Source organism: Benincasa hispida, chromosome 9, assembly GCF_009727055.1.
Source record: "Benincasa hispida cultivar B227 chromosome 9, ASM972705v1, whole genome shotgun sequence".
Lineage (NCBI taxonomy): Eukaryota > Viridiplantae > Streptophyta > Magnoliopsida > Cucurbitales > Cucurbitaceae > Benincasa > Benincasa hispida.
Window position 1 is genome coordinate 60,017,541 of NC_052357.1, and position 16,061 is coordinate 60,033,601.

Genomic DNA, 16,061 nt, shown 5'->3' on the forward strand with positions numbered 1-16,061 from the left:
GTAGAGAGAGTGTGTATATTTAAATCAGTCGATGCATGTTAAAAATGAAGGTTGATGGATTAAGATCGGATTTAATAGAAAATTTGAGTTAAAATGAAGCAAAATAGGTGACAAGAGAGACAATAATTATGTTGGTGAAAGAATGTTTGAAGAACCAACCAGGGCATATTATGAGGTATATGACACTGCACCGTCAGGACGAAGGACCTCACACCATGGGATGTCTGGTGGAGCCAGACTCACATGGGTTGATTGCCAAGAATCATGTGAATGCTTCAAAGTGTAGTGTACTAAAATTGGCCAACGATTTTGAAATTACTAAGCCCACAAGGAATCAATGTATGTTTCTATTTAAGCCACTTGATTCCCCACAAGCCCCAGGAGCTCTCTTGAGAGATACTGTGGTCGGGGATCTTACCCATCTAACAAAAACACAAAAACAAATGTCAAACAACTCGGAATTTTAATCAATCAAATACTTTGTATATACTTTCATTACCCGGTTTGGATTGATCTAAAGCATATGCTGAACCCGGTTCATTGTGTGGCATGTTACACTTTGGTTCCTTTTTCAAGTTGAATGTGACAGTGTTGCCAATATGGCAAACATAAGATGTTACTGTGAACCTTGCTTTATGAACTGGAAAGATGATGAAAAAGACAAAGGGAGAATAATATGCACAAACTCTCCAGAACTAGTAATCCAACAGCGTCTTCTTTCAAAGAGGGGGTTGAGATGTTAGAGTCCTTGAAGATGGGTCCTCCCCTCTCTCTCATGGCTGTATCCAGCGAAGCTCAGCTAGGAGCGAGATGAACTTGAGAAACCCCTGATGCGCTCTCTTCCTGTTCCTTGCTTTAGTTTAGAAGCAAGCATGATTGCTCCCATTGGCCCCAGCACAAACTTCCTCGAGATTCATCGAATATCAGATGTCCTACACAATGCAGAGGTTAACATTGCTGGATGTTTTACGACTAAGACTTATAATAGGTGATGAGAGTGTTGTTCTCAGAACAATCACGTGAAAGAGACTTTCCATTTAGCTCTAAAAATTTCGAAATGTTTTTACACTCGATATACCTTCAAAACTCAAAAATAAAAGTCTTGCTGAAGTTCTGAACAATCAATGTCATCAGGTAAGTTAGTGTACATCTCTGGATAATCATATCATTGAAAATAAATGGTGGGGAAATAATCTCAAAACTGCAGATATATCGTCTGGTGTAATAGATGGTTGAATTCATTTTAATTGAAGGGTCACCAATTAAACCTACACTATGACGGATGGCTTCATGTCTTCCGAGGTCTGCCTCTCTTAGCTCCTACTGCTTTTCCTTGAGAAGCTGCTGGTTTCTTGTTGTTCGATGGGGGACGACCCCGTCCACGACCCATGCCGTTCCCGCCACTGGATGACTTTTTACCACCCTTTCTGCTACCTCTACCCTTACTTTTGCTTCCATACTGTTCACTCGTATCTGATAGCCCATTGGCCTCTTCATCGCTACTGTCATCATCTTCATTTTCCCCCTCTTCTTCCTCCGAGTCTGTTGAATCTTTTGATTTCTTCCTCTTTTTCGCATTCTGAGATGCTTTAGCAGCCTTTGGAGTTGACTTGATGGCTGAACCTTTACTCTGTGGTATCGGATCCGATACCGCATTCTCTGCATCCAGAATAATAGCTTCAGTCTCTGAAATTCCCACTATAATCCTCTATCTTAATCTCAACTTTCACATGCCAAAGCGATCCTGATTATCCTTAATAACCATATTATCTTGTTTATTATTAGTGTTAACATACCTTCATCAAAAGCTTTGCCATCGTGTATATCAAGCTGTTATCAAATAAACTAAAAGTTAGAAGTATACATATACCCAAGTAAAAAGCAACATTTATAATGAAAACCGAACAAAAAAAAAATGGAAAGAGCTGTTTGATAGGTAAATAGCAGTGATTAACAAATGAAAAATGGAAAATGCTGAAGAGTACAGATGCATTTGCTATATATGACTAGTCCTGGTATGTCATTGCAGAATACAGCAGTTTCAAGCACAGCGCAGTTAAGAAAAAGGTCAAGAAAAGCAAGGGAAGGCAAGTCCAGCTGCTCCAATTCCAGAGGAACAAATTGTTATGAATGTGATTCCTCTTTTTTTATGGAAACCCTTAAATAATAAAGGGCCCATAACAAAAATGATAGGCCTCAGTCTCAATTTTATTTATCAACAATGGGAAAGGATTCAAGAGCTCCCCAATCTCTTCCAATTCTCTTAACAGAACCTAGTCACAGAAAAGATGCCCCCTCCCTCGGCACAACTCTTTCAAAAAGGGTCCATCCTCTACCCAACTAACAGTCGCATGGACACAGCAAAATGTAAATTTACCACCCAACACTCATTCGCATGGTTACCTTCCTTCCTACTGGTATACAAATTAGTAATAGGAGACCTTCACAATATCCATTGCTCCATTACCTGAATCATCCTTCCAACTTTACACAAACATGTATGTTTGGAATTGTCATCCACCCCTCACTTCTCATACATTTTCCCAGATATTGCACACTAAATTTGAAAACAAGAAATAAATTCTGGAAATGGGGAAGGGAACTATTACCAAACATGCTTTAAATATTAAACAGACAGAAAATAGAGAAGATAAGTGTTAACAAACAAGGCTTGAATATCTTGGAACCTAATTACAATCGATTAAAACAATTTCCATAAACCATCAACTTACCCATAACATTTTGAACACGTTGACATCTATTTCAAAACCAAAATATTTGGAAAGCATACTAAATGTCATTAAAGTGAGGACATTGATGAATGTATACTTTTAAACTGTTACCTGAGCAAGTCGATCAGCTACATTTGTTCTATCAACAACCACCATAGAATGTCCAGCACCACATGCAACACTAAAACAAAAATAAAAATCTGTAAAATCCTACAATACTTAAGGAGAGCCTCTATATATAAATACTGATATACCTTATGATATGCATGTTCTCCAGGATATCAACCTTTTTGGGTACTGCCGAAGACCTAAACAGCAGAGGCCGGAATAAGATAACATTTAAGATGAAGACAACTAGGCAAGAGGCATTTAGGATTGCAAAAGGACATACTTCTGCCCCATTGGGCCATATCCAAGCTCTCCATATTGTGCATGACCCCAACTAATGCACGAGTTATCGGCACCCACAAAATGGTGCATGTTGCCCGAATCCATGCATCTTATATTCCATCCACTGAGTGAAAAGAAACAAGCACATAGCTTGATGAAACAATATATGAAATAATTCCAAAGAGAAGGCACAATACAATAATTCAAATTCACATTGATAATAAATAGTAGAGGGAGAAAAACTCTACATAGAGCAACATATAGCGGAGCAAAACCTTAAATCCATGAGAGGTTTGGGATACATCCAGTCATCTCCAGCATTTTTTATTTTTCCCCACATATATAGCTGCCCTCCACCTGGGGAAAAAAAAATATCAATGTGTACCAAAAAGCTAGGCTAGTATCACATCTCCAGTTCGAGTTCAAGTTCAACAGATCATCTCTGTCATCATACAAAATACTTCAATACCTAAAAGACTTCTTGCAATGAAAAGAACGAGAAAATCAAACTCAAAAGCAACAAATAGAGGAGTGACAGGTTGCATAAAAATCAGTGGATATACAATTCAGAACACTACAAAGATGGGGGTACGCCATATGCATGAGGTAAAATACATAGCAAACAGAAGACTCATCAGAAACTGAGTTCGGAGGCAGTGGTGGTAAAAGAAAATTCACAAGGTAGAATAATTTGTTAATGGAAGCAATTTATTTAACACATAATAATAATAATTTGTAATAATAATAATAATAATAATAATTAATAATCAGAATGATAATAATAATAATAATAATTTTTTTAGAAAAAAAAAAAAAAAAAAAAAAAAAAAAAAAAAAAAGGAACATTGATTGGTTTTTTTTTCAAGTATTTACCTTGTTTGTAAAGCAACAATCGAATAGTTTGTTTTAGCATTTATAACCACTAAAGTGGAATAATGACAAAGCCTCAAAGAGTAAAATGGAAAGCCAAGGACAGAGATATATCCTTATTCCTTCCAAAAGAAAGTTGAGACAAAAAATCATTTTTCTTTGATAAGAGAGACAAAAAATAATTTGAAAATCAGTTTTTGAAACAATGTCCAGGCCCTCATGTTAGAAACTAGTACCTGCAGTACAAGAAGAGTTCATAGCCCCCGCTGAAACGATAGCATCAGGAGGCAAAGTATTTTTCCTCTGGAATACATCAATACGTCGAGGGGCCCATTCATCCTTCTGCTCTCTATGCCCGAGTCTGCAAATCAACACGTCCAAAAAGTCAACACAAATTGAGAAGTTGAACAAAGAGGGGGGAGGTGGTGACTGAGAACAAGATAAAGAGAAGAAGAGCTAGAAAGGGTATTCGAGTTGTGGAATTGCAGGTAACCAAATGCAAGCTGATCCATATCACAAACCTTCCATAACCGCCAAAGCCCCATCTAAAAATAAAAGTAAACATTAACAAAACAAAGCCATTAGAATCCATGGCATACAACATTGACAAAACAAAGTAAACATCAAGAAAGTAGCCTAAAGCAACACTCACGTATAGACAAAGCCATTAGAATCCACAGCCACTGCATTCCATTAAAAAAAAAAAAAAAAGAAACATAAGTATTAACAAGCAGGTCCAACAGGTTCCAAAAGTGGCTGCATACCATAGAGGAAGGTTGTATGACAAACCTGTATGATTTGTTCCACATGCAACTTTAACAATTTTTTCTCCAGCAAGGGAAGCAATTGCTCTGGGGCGTGGTTGGGCTTCGTAAGCAAGTCTCACTGAGCTATCCTTTGTGTTGTACTGCAATCACATTTTTAGGAATGCAAACTTCATATAAAATAAGTCTTAGCATATCTTACCATTATGAGTACAACAGTGCTTAATGTATTAGGCAAGCATCCCAAATAAAGTTGTGTGAGCATAATCTTAACACCAATTCTCTCATATTATTAATACAGAAAGTTAAATTACAGCAAGTACACGGGTTCCTGGACAAAAAAAAAGGGTCTAAAATGCTGTCATATTCCCATAACACATGGAATAGATGGAAAATTAAAAAATCAGCAAACTTTGAGGGAAGCTAATAGTTGAAAAGTACATTTCTAACAATCACAACCAATGCTTCAGACATAGACCATAAAGGTCGTTTGGGTATTAAAATCACAAAAACAAGATTCCACACTGAAACAATAATTTCAAAAAGCCTGCCTCACACTTGGTAATCACATATCAGACTACAATACTTGAATGAACATAATGGAATGATTCTCACGATGTACAGTGAAAGATATTCCATTTGTTCAATTCAAACTAAAAGGAAAGGAAGAAAAAGTAGTAAGAAAACATTGTATAGTACCTCATTATCTGTTCCATGACCAAGCTGTCCATACTGTGGAAGTCCAGCAGTACTGAGAAAACCAAAAGGCAAAACAACCATTGCTACAAGTAGTCAAGAAAGATGAAATAAAGCAAGAAACTGACAAGAACAATAGAATCTAAAGATACACAAACCATACAGTATAGAAGCTCCTTCAATAGAAGATAACCACACAGTGAATTCACCTCCACAAGCAGTATTTTGCACTTCAGATACAAGACATCGCACAGGAGAGAACTCAATCTCTACATAACAAAAAGAAAGAAAAAGAAACAACGATCAAATACAAGAAAAATTTTCAGTTAGAAATGAAGTTAACTTAACATATGGACATGCACTGATACCCAATTCCCATATGCAACCATTCCAAGGCACATTTCAGATTTCTCTTTCTAAACAATGCAACATAAAAAGTAAACATTTACCTTTAGTAAAAACTCTTATTAATTCAACTCACCATTTTTTATTGAACCTGTACCCAACTGGCCATGTTTGTTCCAACCAAAGGATAGAGAATTTCCATCATCAGTGACCACAACAGTGTGGTTTCTCCCTGCTCCAGCTTTAACCACCTTGTACCTTGCAACATACATCATTAACTCTTAGAAAAACATATTAAACTTGAATAGTCCAATGGATTAAATCTCCGTCAAATATAGTAACATACTTCGAAAGGTCAGATACAATAGTAGGCCTATCTCGTTGAATCAAATCTCCATGACCCAATTGACCTTTCTGAACACAGATAACTTCATAGTTCAGGAAGAATTCAATTAATAGACAAGAAACTATACATACAGGAAAATGAAATGGTTATAAGCTTCAGAGTTGAGAGTAAACATGCCTCATTGCGTCCCCAGGTATAGCAACGCCCTTCCACGTCCAATGCCACACAATGACACGATGCTACGCCAAGATTAACATTCAAAACGTCAATAACCACTTCACTGCAATGCAGGATCAGAGTTGAATACACCATAAAATACATCAAACAACCTCTCTGTCTAGTTTAGGAGAAAAAATGTGACATAAAAACCAAACCTGACCAAACATAACCTATTTTAAAACAAGAAAGTCTCAGTCCCTGAACAGAATAGCAAAAACTTACTGCAACCAGAAGCAACAAAACGAATGTCAACGCCGACAAGCGGACGAAGGCGAGTGGGAGAGACCAAGTTTCCTTCAACGGGACCTTTTTTCCGACCAATTATATCCCAGGAGGTAGCACCACAGAACAAAAGCTCCCCTGCCTTATCTTGCTTCTCCTTAACCTCCTCGACCTCGGAACCGGCATCGAGCGTAGACATTTCCCGCCAAGGTCAGATGGAGCAACGGTAAAAAGGAATTCCAAAAGACACCGGCAGCGAAAAACGACAGAAGGAAGCGGAAAGCAAAGGAGTTGAAAAAAACAAGTAAAGAAATGGGTAAAGAGAAGCTAAAATTGGCGGGAAAATGGAGAAGTTAACGGCTAGTAGAAGAGATCGGGAAGGGTATCAGCTTTTTTCACTCCAAGACGAAGAAGGTGAAGCAAGAAGAAACCCTAATCCAAATGGGAAGCAATAGCAATAACAATAGCAATAGCTAAAGCAAAAGCAAAAGCAAAAATAAAAAATTTTTAAGATAAAATAAAAGAAAAGTGGTGGGGTGGATTTGTTTGGGCATTCCGAGAATTAGGATTTTTCAATTAATAAAGGAAATAAATTCAAATAGAGAGAGAGAGAAGTAGGCATTAGAAATAAATGGATTTTATTGGACTCCGTTCTTTTTTCTTTTTTCTTTTTTTTTTTCCCTCTTTTGGGGTTGCTGAGACTTTTACTTTAAGTCATTATCTCTGAGATTTTCTCTCTTTTTAATCCAAAGTCTTGTCTGTCTTGTCTTCTTCGTTAATCTTGACCGTTCCTGCTCTTTCTGCATTTTATTTCTCCAAATAAATTTAAGAATATACTCTTCTTTTCTCTTTCCTTTTTTTTTTTCAAAATTTTACTTTTATGGAACTTATTGTTTTATTAAAACTGCAACTGCAAAAGCAAAAAACCCGTGAGGAACAGTAAAAAAAAAAAGAAGAAAAAAGCGAAGGAAATAAGGAATTTGTATGGTTCGGAAATTGGAATGGTCGGACGGCGTTGTCTCGGCCTCGTGACCCTATTAACTGTTCCTCGTGATGATCAATTTTGTCGCGGATAAACGGTACATTGTAGGCCCGACCCGACTAAAAGACCTTGATGGGCCTGGCCCAGCTATCTCATACCAACCCAAATAGAATAGAATGTCCAAAAACGTTGTGGGCCTGGCCCAGTTGAGGGTTTGACATGCTCGCACGTCTGTTTCTCATTGAGTTTGAAAAATTGCAAAACCTACTGCCAACTCACTCACCTCCGCACTTTCTTCCCGACAAACATCCTGGAGCTTCTTCTATTGTCTGAATTCGGTATCATCGTTTCTTTGAATATAATTAATAAACACGTCTATTTAATTTGGTTCTCTATTCAATCGCACCCGAGAAGTCCACTGACCAAATTCATGAGTAATAATTAATTTAATTTAGAGAGAGAACTCTTAGATATCACAAGTACCTTCGAATATTCCATATATTGGTTATGCTTCTTTTTCATATCCGACTCTTGATTGCTGGTTCATAGGTGAATCCAGATTTACGTGTCAGTTTCCCCACCATCGCAATTAACCCAAAAGGTAAGTGGACAAGAATATATATAGATTCGAATCCCTAATACCCATTTCGTAACCATATTGCTTTTTCTTTTTCTTTTTTTAAATTAAATCTATTTCTATATATTTTATTCTCATGATTTGTATTTTTCTAGAGTAAAATAATTCAAGTCTTAGTTAAATTTAAAAAGCAAAATAAATTTTTAAAAACCTTTTTTTTAGTTCGCAAGATTTGGTTTGGTTTTTTAAAATACGTAAAACTTAACTTTCAAATGCTAAAAACCAAAAATTAAGGTCCTGTTTGGTTACCATTTCATTTTTTATTTTGGTTTTTGAAAACTAAGTTTATTTTGTTCTCATTTCTTACTCTGATTTGCAACTTTATCAAGTATAATACTTGAATTCTTAACCAGATTTCAAAAACAAAGGCAATTTATTAAAAGCTATTTTTTAGTTTTTTAAATTTTGGTTTGGTTTTTTAAACCTGTGGTAAAAAATAGATAACTAACCAAGAAAATTAGAGGTGGAAATAATATCTATAGACTTAATTTTAAAAAACAATAACCCAAAAACAATGATTATCAAATGATACATAAATGGTTACCAAACGGAACCTAACTTTCTACGTCAATATATGGGGATCAAAATAGTATTTTAAAAAACATATTCGCACATCGTATTTATATATATATAAAAGTTATTATTATTATTATTATTTAATCAATTTCAATAAAAAATAATAATAATAATTTAAGGTACTAAATTTAAAATTCATTGAAAGTACAAGACTATAATTTATCAAACTTCAAAGTATGGAAACTAAAATGATATTTTAACCTATTTATTAGTTGAACTAGATTCAAATTAACCAACCAAAGAGATTCAACTTAACTTGCCTGCAATATGTGTTCACGACCAAGAAATCAGTGGTTCGAATGGACCATATATACTTTAATCTAAAGCTTTAGTCTTGGTCAGTTTTACATTTTAATTTGATGTATATTAGGATTATATATATGAACACATAAATAAGGCATATTATCTTAACGCTTATATTATAATGAATTAGAACTATAGTTTGATGGTTTGTTAAATTTCCACTTCTGACGATTTTTCTTGTACCCACTGGCCATAAAAATAACAGTCCTGGTTTTCAATCAACTTTTTACTTTCTAAATATGACTAATAATTTGAGATTTACTTTTATAAGAATGGCCAGGATCTTTGAGAGATTTTTATGTTACGCTATTTTGATAAAAGTATTGTTGTTTTCAGTTTCTCTCTTCTTTTTTTTTTTTTTTTTTTTTTAAGAATACCTCAAATTTTATAAGCCTCAAGGGCAATTAGATGAGCATACATCAAATTTTAAGTTGTTGAAATATTGTTAGAGTGCATATTTGAAATTCATATTAGTATATTATAAGAAGAATATATTTGAGAACCCTTCCTCAAATAATAGAATATATAAATATAATGAAAACCCTAATCAAATAAGCCTCACATAGTTCTTAAAAACAAGGTTATTTACCATGGACAAACAAGACAATTAAAAAAAAAAAAAACTAAAAAAAAAAGTTTACAAAACTTAAAATCCACATGCATGTAAACTTGATTATTTTTATTTTTTTTTTTTTTAGAAAATGTAGACTTGAAATTAACTCAGGTTGAATAAAATGTGGAAAAAAAAAACAATTGTTTGAAGTAAAGTAATTGAAGAAGCAAATGACAAAAAAAAATCCATATAAAGAGGAAAAGGTAGAGATAATTAACGCACAGTAAAGATAACCTCCAATTTGAAAACTTGCTAATCTAATATGTTCTAGTTGTAGAATGATGTTAGAATGTCTTGAATATGTTTTCTAACGTCTCAAACAACGATCAAGTATGGAATTTTCGTTGGTGTCTCTTGAAACTTAAATTATCCGATTATCATCTTAAGGTTTAATAGATCAGTGTATTATATATATAAACTCTCTAATAAAACTTTATTAGTGTCTCTTGTTTTGTAATATGATGTTTTTTTCTCTAATAAAAAATTATTCTCTTCTTTTATCTGTCGATGTAGTTAGCATATTGTTAATGAATCGTGTAAATTTCTATATTGATTTTATATTTGGTATTGAAACTAAATATGACAATAGATAAGAATGAAAAGTTAGAAAATGAAAACGACTCTCTCGTCTTGGGTGTTGGATTTATATTGGATTTGGAGCATAGCATATATAATTTAATGAAAATTTTGACGGCGGAAACGACAGTAAGGTCGGTTCACCCTCTTTTGTCGTCGATTCGAATATTCATATAATAATCCCATGAAATTCATTCGATTAATATTATTATTGGCTAAAGCAAAACAGACTCACCCACTTCCACTGCTTTCTATTCCCTTTTGGAAACCGTCACACCTTTCCATCACAACCAAAGACCTATTTTCGCTCAACCTTTATAAATCTCATTTATTTCATCCCCAATTCCTCATCAATCATAACATCCTATTCATATAAATTACAACACCAACCATTATATTTTAGTTTTCTTTTAATTATATATATAGCTCATTCATATCTCTCTAATTCTTAAATGGTCTTGACAAGCACTTTGTTTGTTTAAAAGGAAAAAATTTGCATTTTCTTCGATTTCATAGGTCCAATTTAGATTACATTTGAGTCGTCTCGGATTTTCAAACTCAATATTTAAAGTTCTAAAGATTTGGCATCATCTTACTTTTGGTTCATACAATTTACTTTCTATTAGACAGTGAATATATATATATATATATATATATATACAATCTAAAAGCGATCAATCTTGGTGATAAGACTACTACAGTTAAATTACATGAAGTTAACTTTTCTCTTATGGAAATTGCAAGTTTTCTCTTATGGAAATTGCAAGTTCTCACAATACTGAGGATATGGGCTCAAGAAATTTATTGATCAAGAAACTAGAATTTCGTCAAGATACACCGATGTTGGATATTGGTCTTTGGAAACACCTTTGATTAATGAAAAGATTTTTGGGTGCAAATGGGTATTCAATATTAAGACAAATAACTCACATGCTTATATTGCTAAGTATAAGACAAGACTAGTTGTTAAAGGATAGAACCAATAAACACATATTGATTACACTAAGATTTTTAGTCCAATTGTGAAGCAAGTAACCATTTGTGTTATTTTTCACTTTGGCTCTTGTATAATGGCTGGAAGTTGAGACAAATCGATATTAATAATGTATTTTTACATGGATTGCTAGAAGATGAAGTGTATATGTTTCGATCACAAGGTATGATTAATTCTTTAATCTTTACTGTGATTCATAAATTAAACAAAGCTTGAAGCAAGTAAGTAATCACACTGATATGCAATATAGTTTGTTAAACTAAATCTAACAATAAAGACCATAGGTGAGATTATGTCAATCCCTAGAGTTATAATGTTAAGTTTAAAATTGTGTAATGATTAAGTGTTGTCTCATACATTTCATTTTTCTTACATAGTAAAAAAAAAATAACTCAACTTTTTTATAAAAAAAAAAAAAAAAATCTACCACTTGACAACTTTTTATTAAGGTGTTGTCTACATAGAGATGAGTGGAGCCATATGGGATTGGGAAAACCATCTTCTCCCGCTTTTTTAACATACCGTTGGGATAGGTCACTAAAAAACTTTTTATACCCAATTTTCTTCTAATAGCTAACCAAATGGGGTTGGAAAAACCATCTTCTCGACGATATTTAAAGTTGTGTCAGAAAAGATGTTTTTCCCGCCTAAAAAAGTACTAGAAAATGTATCATTTCTTTATGGTTTTTTAGGCGTCGGGAGAAAATTCATTGAAAAAGATAAATTTTCTTGTAATGGATGCTACACCCAATTTTTTTTCTTTAAAATTATAGAGACCCAATTAAAATCTAATTAAATCAAATCTCAATCCTTTTTTTTTTTTTTTTTTAAATTTACGACAGTTAACAACTTAACTTTTATTCCCTCTTTATGGGACATTTAATTTTGTGTCAATCGTCAAGTAATTAGTTATCGTTTAATTTGTTGTTTACATTATACGTTTGTGCCACCTATTAGACACCGACTTGCCACATGATTTTTTCACAATTTAATTTTATGGGACGTTTTATGTTCACTTTATTTTTTAACCTCCAATTATAATAGTTGATAATGCTAATTATTATAACCTATAATTATATATAGTATTATTATTTTAAATTTTTTTATATTATAATATATATTATTTTCTAAGTATCTTATGTTTTTCTCATTGCCATGGTGTCTATTATTTCTTATTCAAACTAAAATAGTATGCATTTCAAATATAAACCATTATAACTTACAAATTACTATAACTCACAAACTATAATATCTAACTTAATTAGTACCTCATTACACTCTATGTGAATCAATTACGAACAAAAAAAAATATTAAATCAAGGCCTATAACTTTTAAAAAGACATCATAGAAATATTTCAACTATCAAACTGTAATTGAATAGTTTTTATCTTCTTCGTTTAAGTATTACCAATTTGCATAGACAAAAACTCAAAAACTTCACTAACCTATTATAAACGTTTTGAAAAATAGGGAGATAAAAAAATGAGTGCAATTCTGAAAGCTAAAAGGAAAAAAAACATATATTATAAATATTTCATTTCAAATAATCAAAAGGACTTATAAGCAAGTAAACACCAATCAGAAACCAAGCTATATAATTAAAATTATTTACGGCCAATGAAATTTACAAGTAATAACTAAATAAGTAGCCGACCTTCATCATTTAATTTCCTGCTAATAATAATCCAACTTTTATTCATTTGAAACACATCAAACCTTTCTCCAGTCAAACCACTATATATATATATGCATGTATGTATTTTTTTTTTTTTTCAATTTTCTCCCGGTATATTTATCGACAATTATTGTGTTAAAAAGTAAAACCTCAAAAGACGAATGAAAATAAAATATTATATCCAAACAGAGAAAACTCGAATCGATGTCAAATGTCCGTCACTGAATTTGCACCCAAACTCCCTCGCTGGGAATTTCCTTATGAACAAGGTATAATATATAATATCCCGACGGTGCAATATTACCTGATGCCGGAATTGTAACTTCAACTTCATATTTCAAATTCCCTCTAAGTCTGTACTTCCTGCTGCCCAAAATCAACAGCCTCTGATTCATGGAGAACGAATGAGTATTGAACGACGGCGACAAAATCGTCACCGACAGCCTTGTTGGGTCAACTTTTCCGGGGACTGTGAAACTCACCTTCAATGCTTGCCCGTGTCGAAGCTTTGACGGAGAAACTGGAAATTGGATTGCGGGCCGTAGATATGAAAACTCACGGTCTAAATACGAAGGGGAAAATGCTTCTAACCGCAATTCCGTCGGATAAAGTACGCCGGTGAAATTGTATAACGCGTGTGGATTACTGCCGCCAACGAGAACACGCCCATCGCGGAGTAATATCGCCGTCGAGTGATACATTCGGGGAATTTTAGTCGGATTCTGCAATTCGAATCTTTTACCGCGTGGGTTATTTGTGTGGTACACAACCGGGTTTAAGACCGGTTTCCTGCCGATTTCCCAACCGGCAGTACCGGCGGAGCCTCCGTTAATGAGCAAAACGTTGCCGTTTGGAAGCAACAACATATCAACCATCACTCGGGGTTGCGGCATTGTTTCCATGACCCACTGAGGATTTCGGTCAGTAATTTTAATTCTGGCACAAGTTCTCAACGCCTCTACAAAAACTCCACTATTGGCCTTTGTAAAAGCTCCTTTCGGAGCTCCACCACACACTAATACCTCAACTTCAATGGATTTAGCATCCACTTTCAACGGAAGCATCACGGCAGAGCCAGTACTCGGGTAGCACCGCGGCTCGCCATCAGGAATCGCCGGAAATGTTCTGACGACTCTGTTTTTAGTGTAATCGAATAAAATCGCTCGGTTATTGGCGAATATGAATAAATTCCCATCAGGTTGAAGGAAAACAAATGGGTATAAATTGTTTTCGATTTGATTGTCATTTGTCTCTGCCAAGAAACGCAAATCGAACACTTTTTGAGTTGCTCTATTTTTTGGATAGAATTCGTAATTGAACTGTCTCCGTCCGCCGATGATGATCTGTCTACCGTCGGGAAGAATATGGTTAGTGGCATACCATCGGCGGGCCGATAGTCCCAACTGAATCTCCTCCCAGTCGCAGGTGGGACAGGGCTTGAACATTCTGACTCGGCGTTCGCCGGAATTGAAACCTCCAGTTTGGACGAGAGTTCCATCGGGGAATACGGCGCCGGAGGAACACCAAACGTCGGAATGAACCATGAGTGGTCGGAATGTGTTGGTGATGACATTATACTCAATAGAATGGGCTGTACAGTCTACTTTTATGTTGGCGTTAGGGTCTCTAAGGCATTTTCCTCTGGGCAAAGACAAATTGGAGGGACCAAAATCAGTGCGGTCGAACATCACAACGCGGTCGTTTCGAAGCAATTGCATGTGCATGGCTGATATGCCGACGTTTCTCTGCAGCAACCGCCAACTCCCCCCGGCCGCCTCCGTGGGAGGATAGCCGGAGAAGAGGAGTAAATTGGCAAAAATAAGTGATAAAATGATTGAAGGAGTATACATATTTGGAGAACTTTCGATCTGCTTTTGAATGCATGGTTTAAAGGCGAGTGAGTTTGTTTATATACACGTGTTGAGGACATGGACTTGCACCAATAAGAAAACGCGTGGGTTAGAAGGATACACTAAAACCATTTGAATTAAGAAGGAAAAAAAAAAAAAAAACATCTTTATTTTTTGAAAAGTATTTTAGCCAATCAATATACTCGTAGTTAATAATTCTAAAATTTTCTAATTAGATTTTTTTTTTTTGGTTTTTTTTTTTTAAGGTATCAGGTTGTTTTAGAATCCTCAATCAATAAACTAATATTACCAAAATTTAAATAAATCATAGCAGTTTTGGTTTGTAAATAACATTTTGGATTTAAGAGAGGTTCCACCTTGTGTATGATCGCTGTATGTGTTGATGTGTGATATACTGTAATTCTTATCTATTTGATAACCTTTTATTTTTTTATTTTGGTCCATTTTGTAATATAACTCTAAATGGAAATCAATTTACTAATCAAATTTTGGATTATAATTTATCTATCTACTATATATATGGGCTACATGCAACTTATTTTACGATTTCCTTTTTTGTTATATTTATTCTAATGTTCTTACTTTGTTTAGTTTAAAAATCATTTTTTGTCCATTAAAATTTCATAGACTATAGACTTTGATTTGTACAATATGATCGTTATATATATATTTTTAATCATGTACTAGTTTAATCCTTAAAATTAAACTTTAATATGTAACAATTTTTGTCTTGTAACTTTCAAATTTATAACAATTTAGTCATTATCATGAAAAAATTCATCAAATTTAGTTAACAATTTTGATCCTTTAACGATTTAAGTATTTAAAATTTATAAACAAACTTTACCTTTAATCAGTTTATCAATTAAGATATGGAAGAAATTTCATCAATTTTTAATAGTATATGTGGAAACAGATATTTGATTGAATAAAATCTTGTGTTTACTTGAGAATTATATAGGAAATTTATAGAAAGGACGACAACCTAATTATAGCCTAAATACATAAATTAAGGCATAAATATCTCAACACCCTCCCTCAAACTCTAAGAGAAATTACTCAAGCTAAGAGATGGATCCAATGAGCTTTTACATGGCTTCTGGCCATTTGAGAAGTAGTGATTATGAACCTAATTTAGTTATGCAAATGAGTTAAATTAAGGTGATAGTAACAACTTGAGTTTGTAAGCGGATAAATTGAAACAACTGGATCACAGAAACTGAAGAAGTAATTTTGAATCAAAACACGA

General features: G+C 33.9%; 2 protein-coding genes across 3 annotated transcripts; both read right to left on the reverse strand.

Annotated features, from left to right (window-relative positions):
* Positions 1-1,003: 1,003 nt before the first annotated feature.
* On the reverse strand, positions 1,004-7,153 carry LOC120086299 (protein RCC2 homolog). Of its 2 annotated transcripts, none has more exons than XM_039042866.1 (16): positions 6,585-7,153; positions 6,321-6,382; positions 6,144-6,211; positions 5,934-6,055; positions 5,616-5,721; positions 5,456-5,507; positions 4,782-4,899; positions 4,645-4,675; positions 4,514-4,537; positions 4,229-4,353; positions 3,371-3,479; positions 3,124-3,246; positions 2,987-3,040; positions 2,844-2,913; positions 1,797-1,830; positions 1,004-1,659 (listed from the first exon to the last, which is right to left on the reverse strand). In XM_039042866.1, the coding sequence occupies exons 1-16, from the start codon at positions 6,781-6,783 to the stop codon at positions 1,289-1,291; spliced, it is 1,668 nt and encodes a 555-aa protein (XP_038898794.1). In that variant the 5' UTR covers positions 6,784-7,153; the 3' UTR covers positions 1,004-1,288. The 2 variants fall into 2 exon arrangements, with proteins under 2 accessions (XP_038898794.1, XP_038898795.1); XM_039042867.1 differs by having other exon boundaries at positions 3,398-3,479; positions 6,585-7,150.
* A 5,766-nt stretch (positions 7,154-12,919) lies between these two features.
* On the reverse strand, positions 12,920-14,803 carry LOC120086858 (aldehyde oxidase GLOX). Its single transcript, XM_039043675.1, has one exon. It carries the CDS (start codon positions 14,789-14,791, stop codon positions 13,160-13,162), a length of 1,632 nt encoding a protein of 543 aa, XP_038899603.1. The 5' UTR covers positions 14,792-14,803; the 3' UTR covers positions 12,920-13,159.
* Positions 14,804-16,061: the final 1,258 nt, after the last annotated feature.

Bases quoted from the DNA above. Each gene is read 5' to 3' on its own strand.
- LOC120086858 (XM_039043675.1), bottom strand. From the start codon at position 14,791: ATGTATACTCCTTCAATCATTTTATCACTTATTTTTGCCAATTTACTC.
- LOC120086299 (XM_039042866.1), bottom strand. From the start codon at position 6,783: ATGTCTACGCTCGATGCCGGTTCCGAGGTCGAGGAGGTTAAGGAGAAG. The intron at 5,508-5,615 runs GTATGGTTTGTG...TGGTTTTCTCAG, and splicing joins ATTGAAGGAGCTTCTATACT to TACTGCTGGACTTCCACAGT. The intron at 2,914-2,986 runs GTATATCAGTAT...TTTTTGTTTTAG, and splicing joins GAGAACATGCATATCATAAG to TGTTGCATGTGGTGCTGGAC.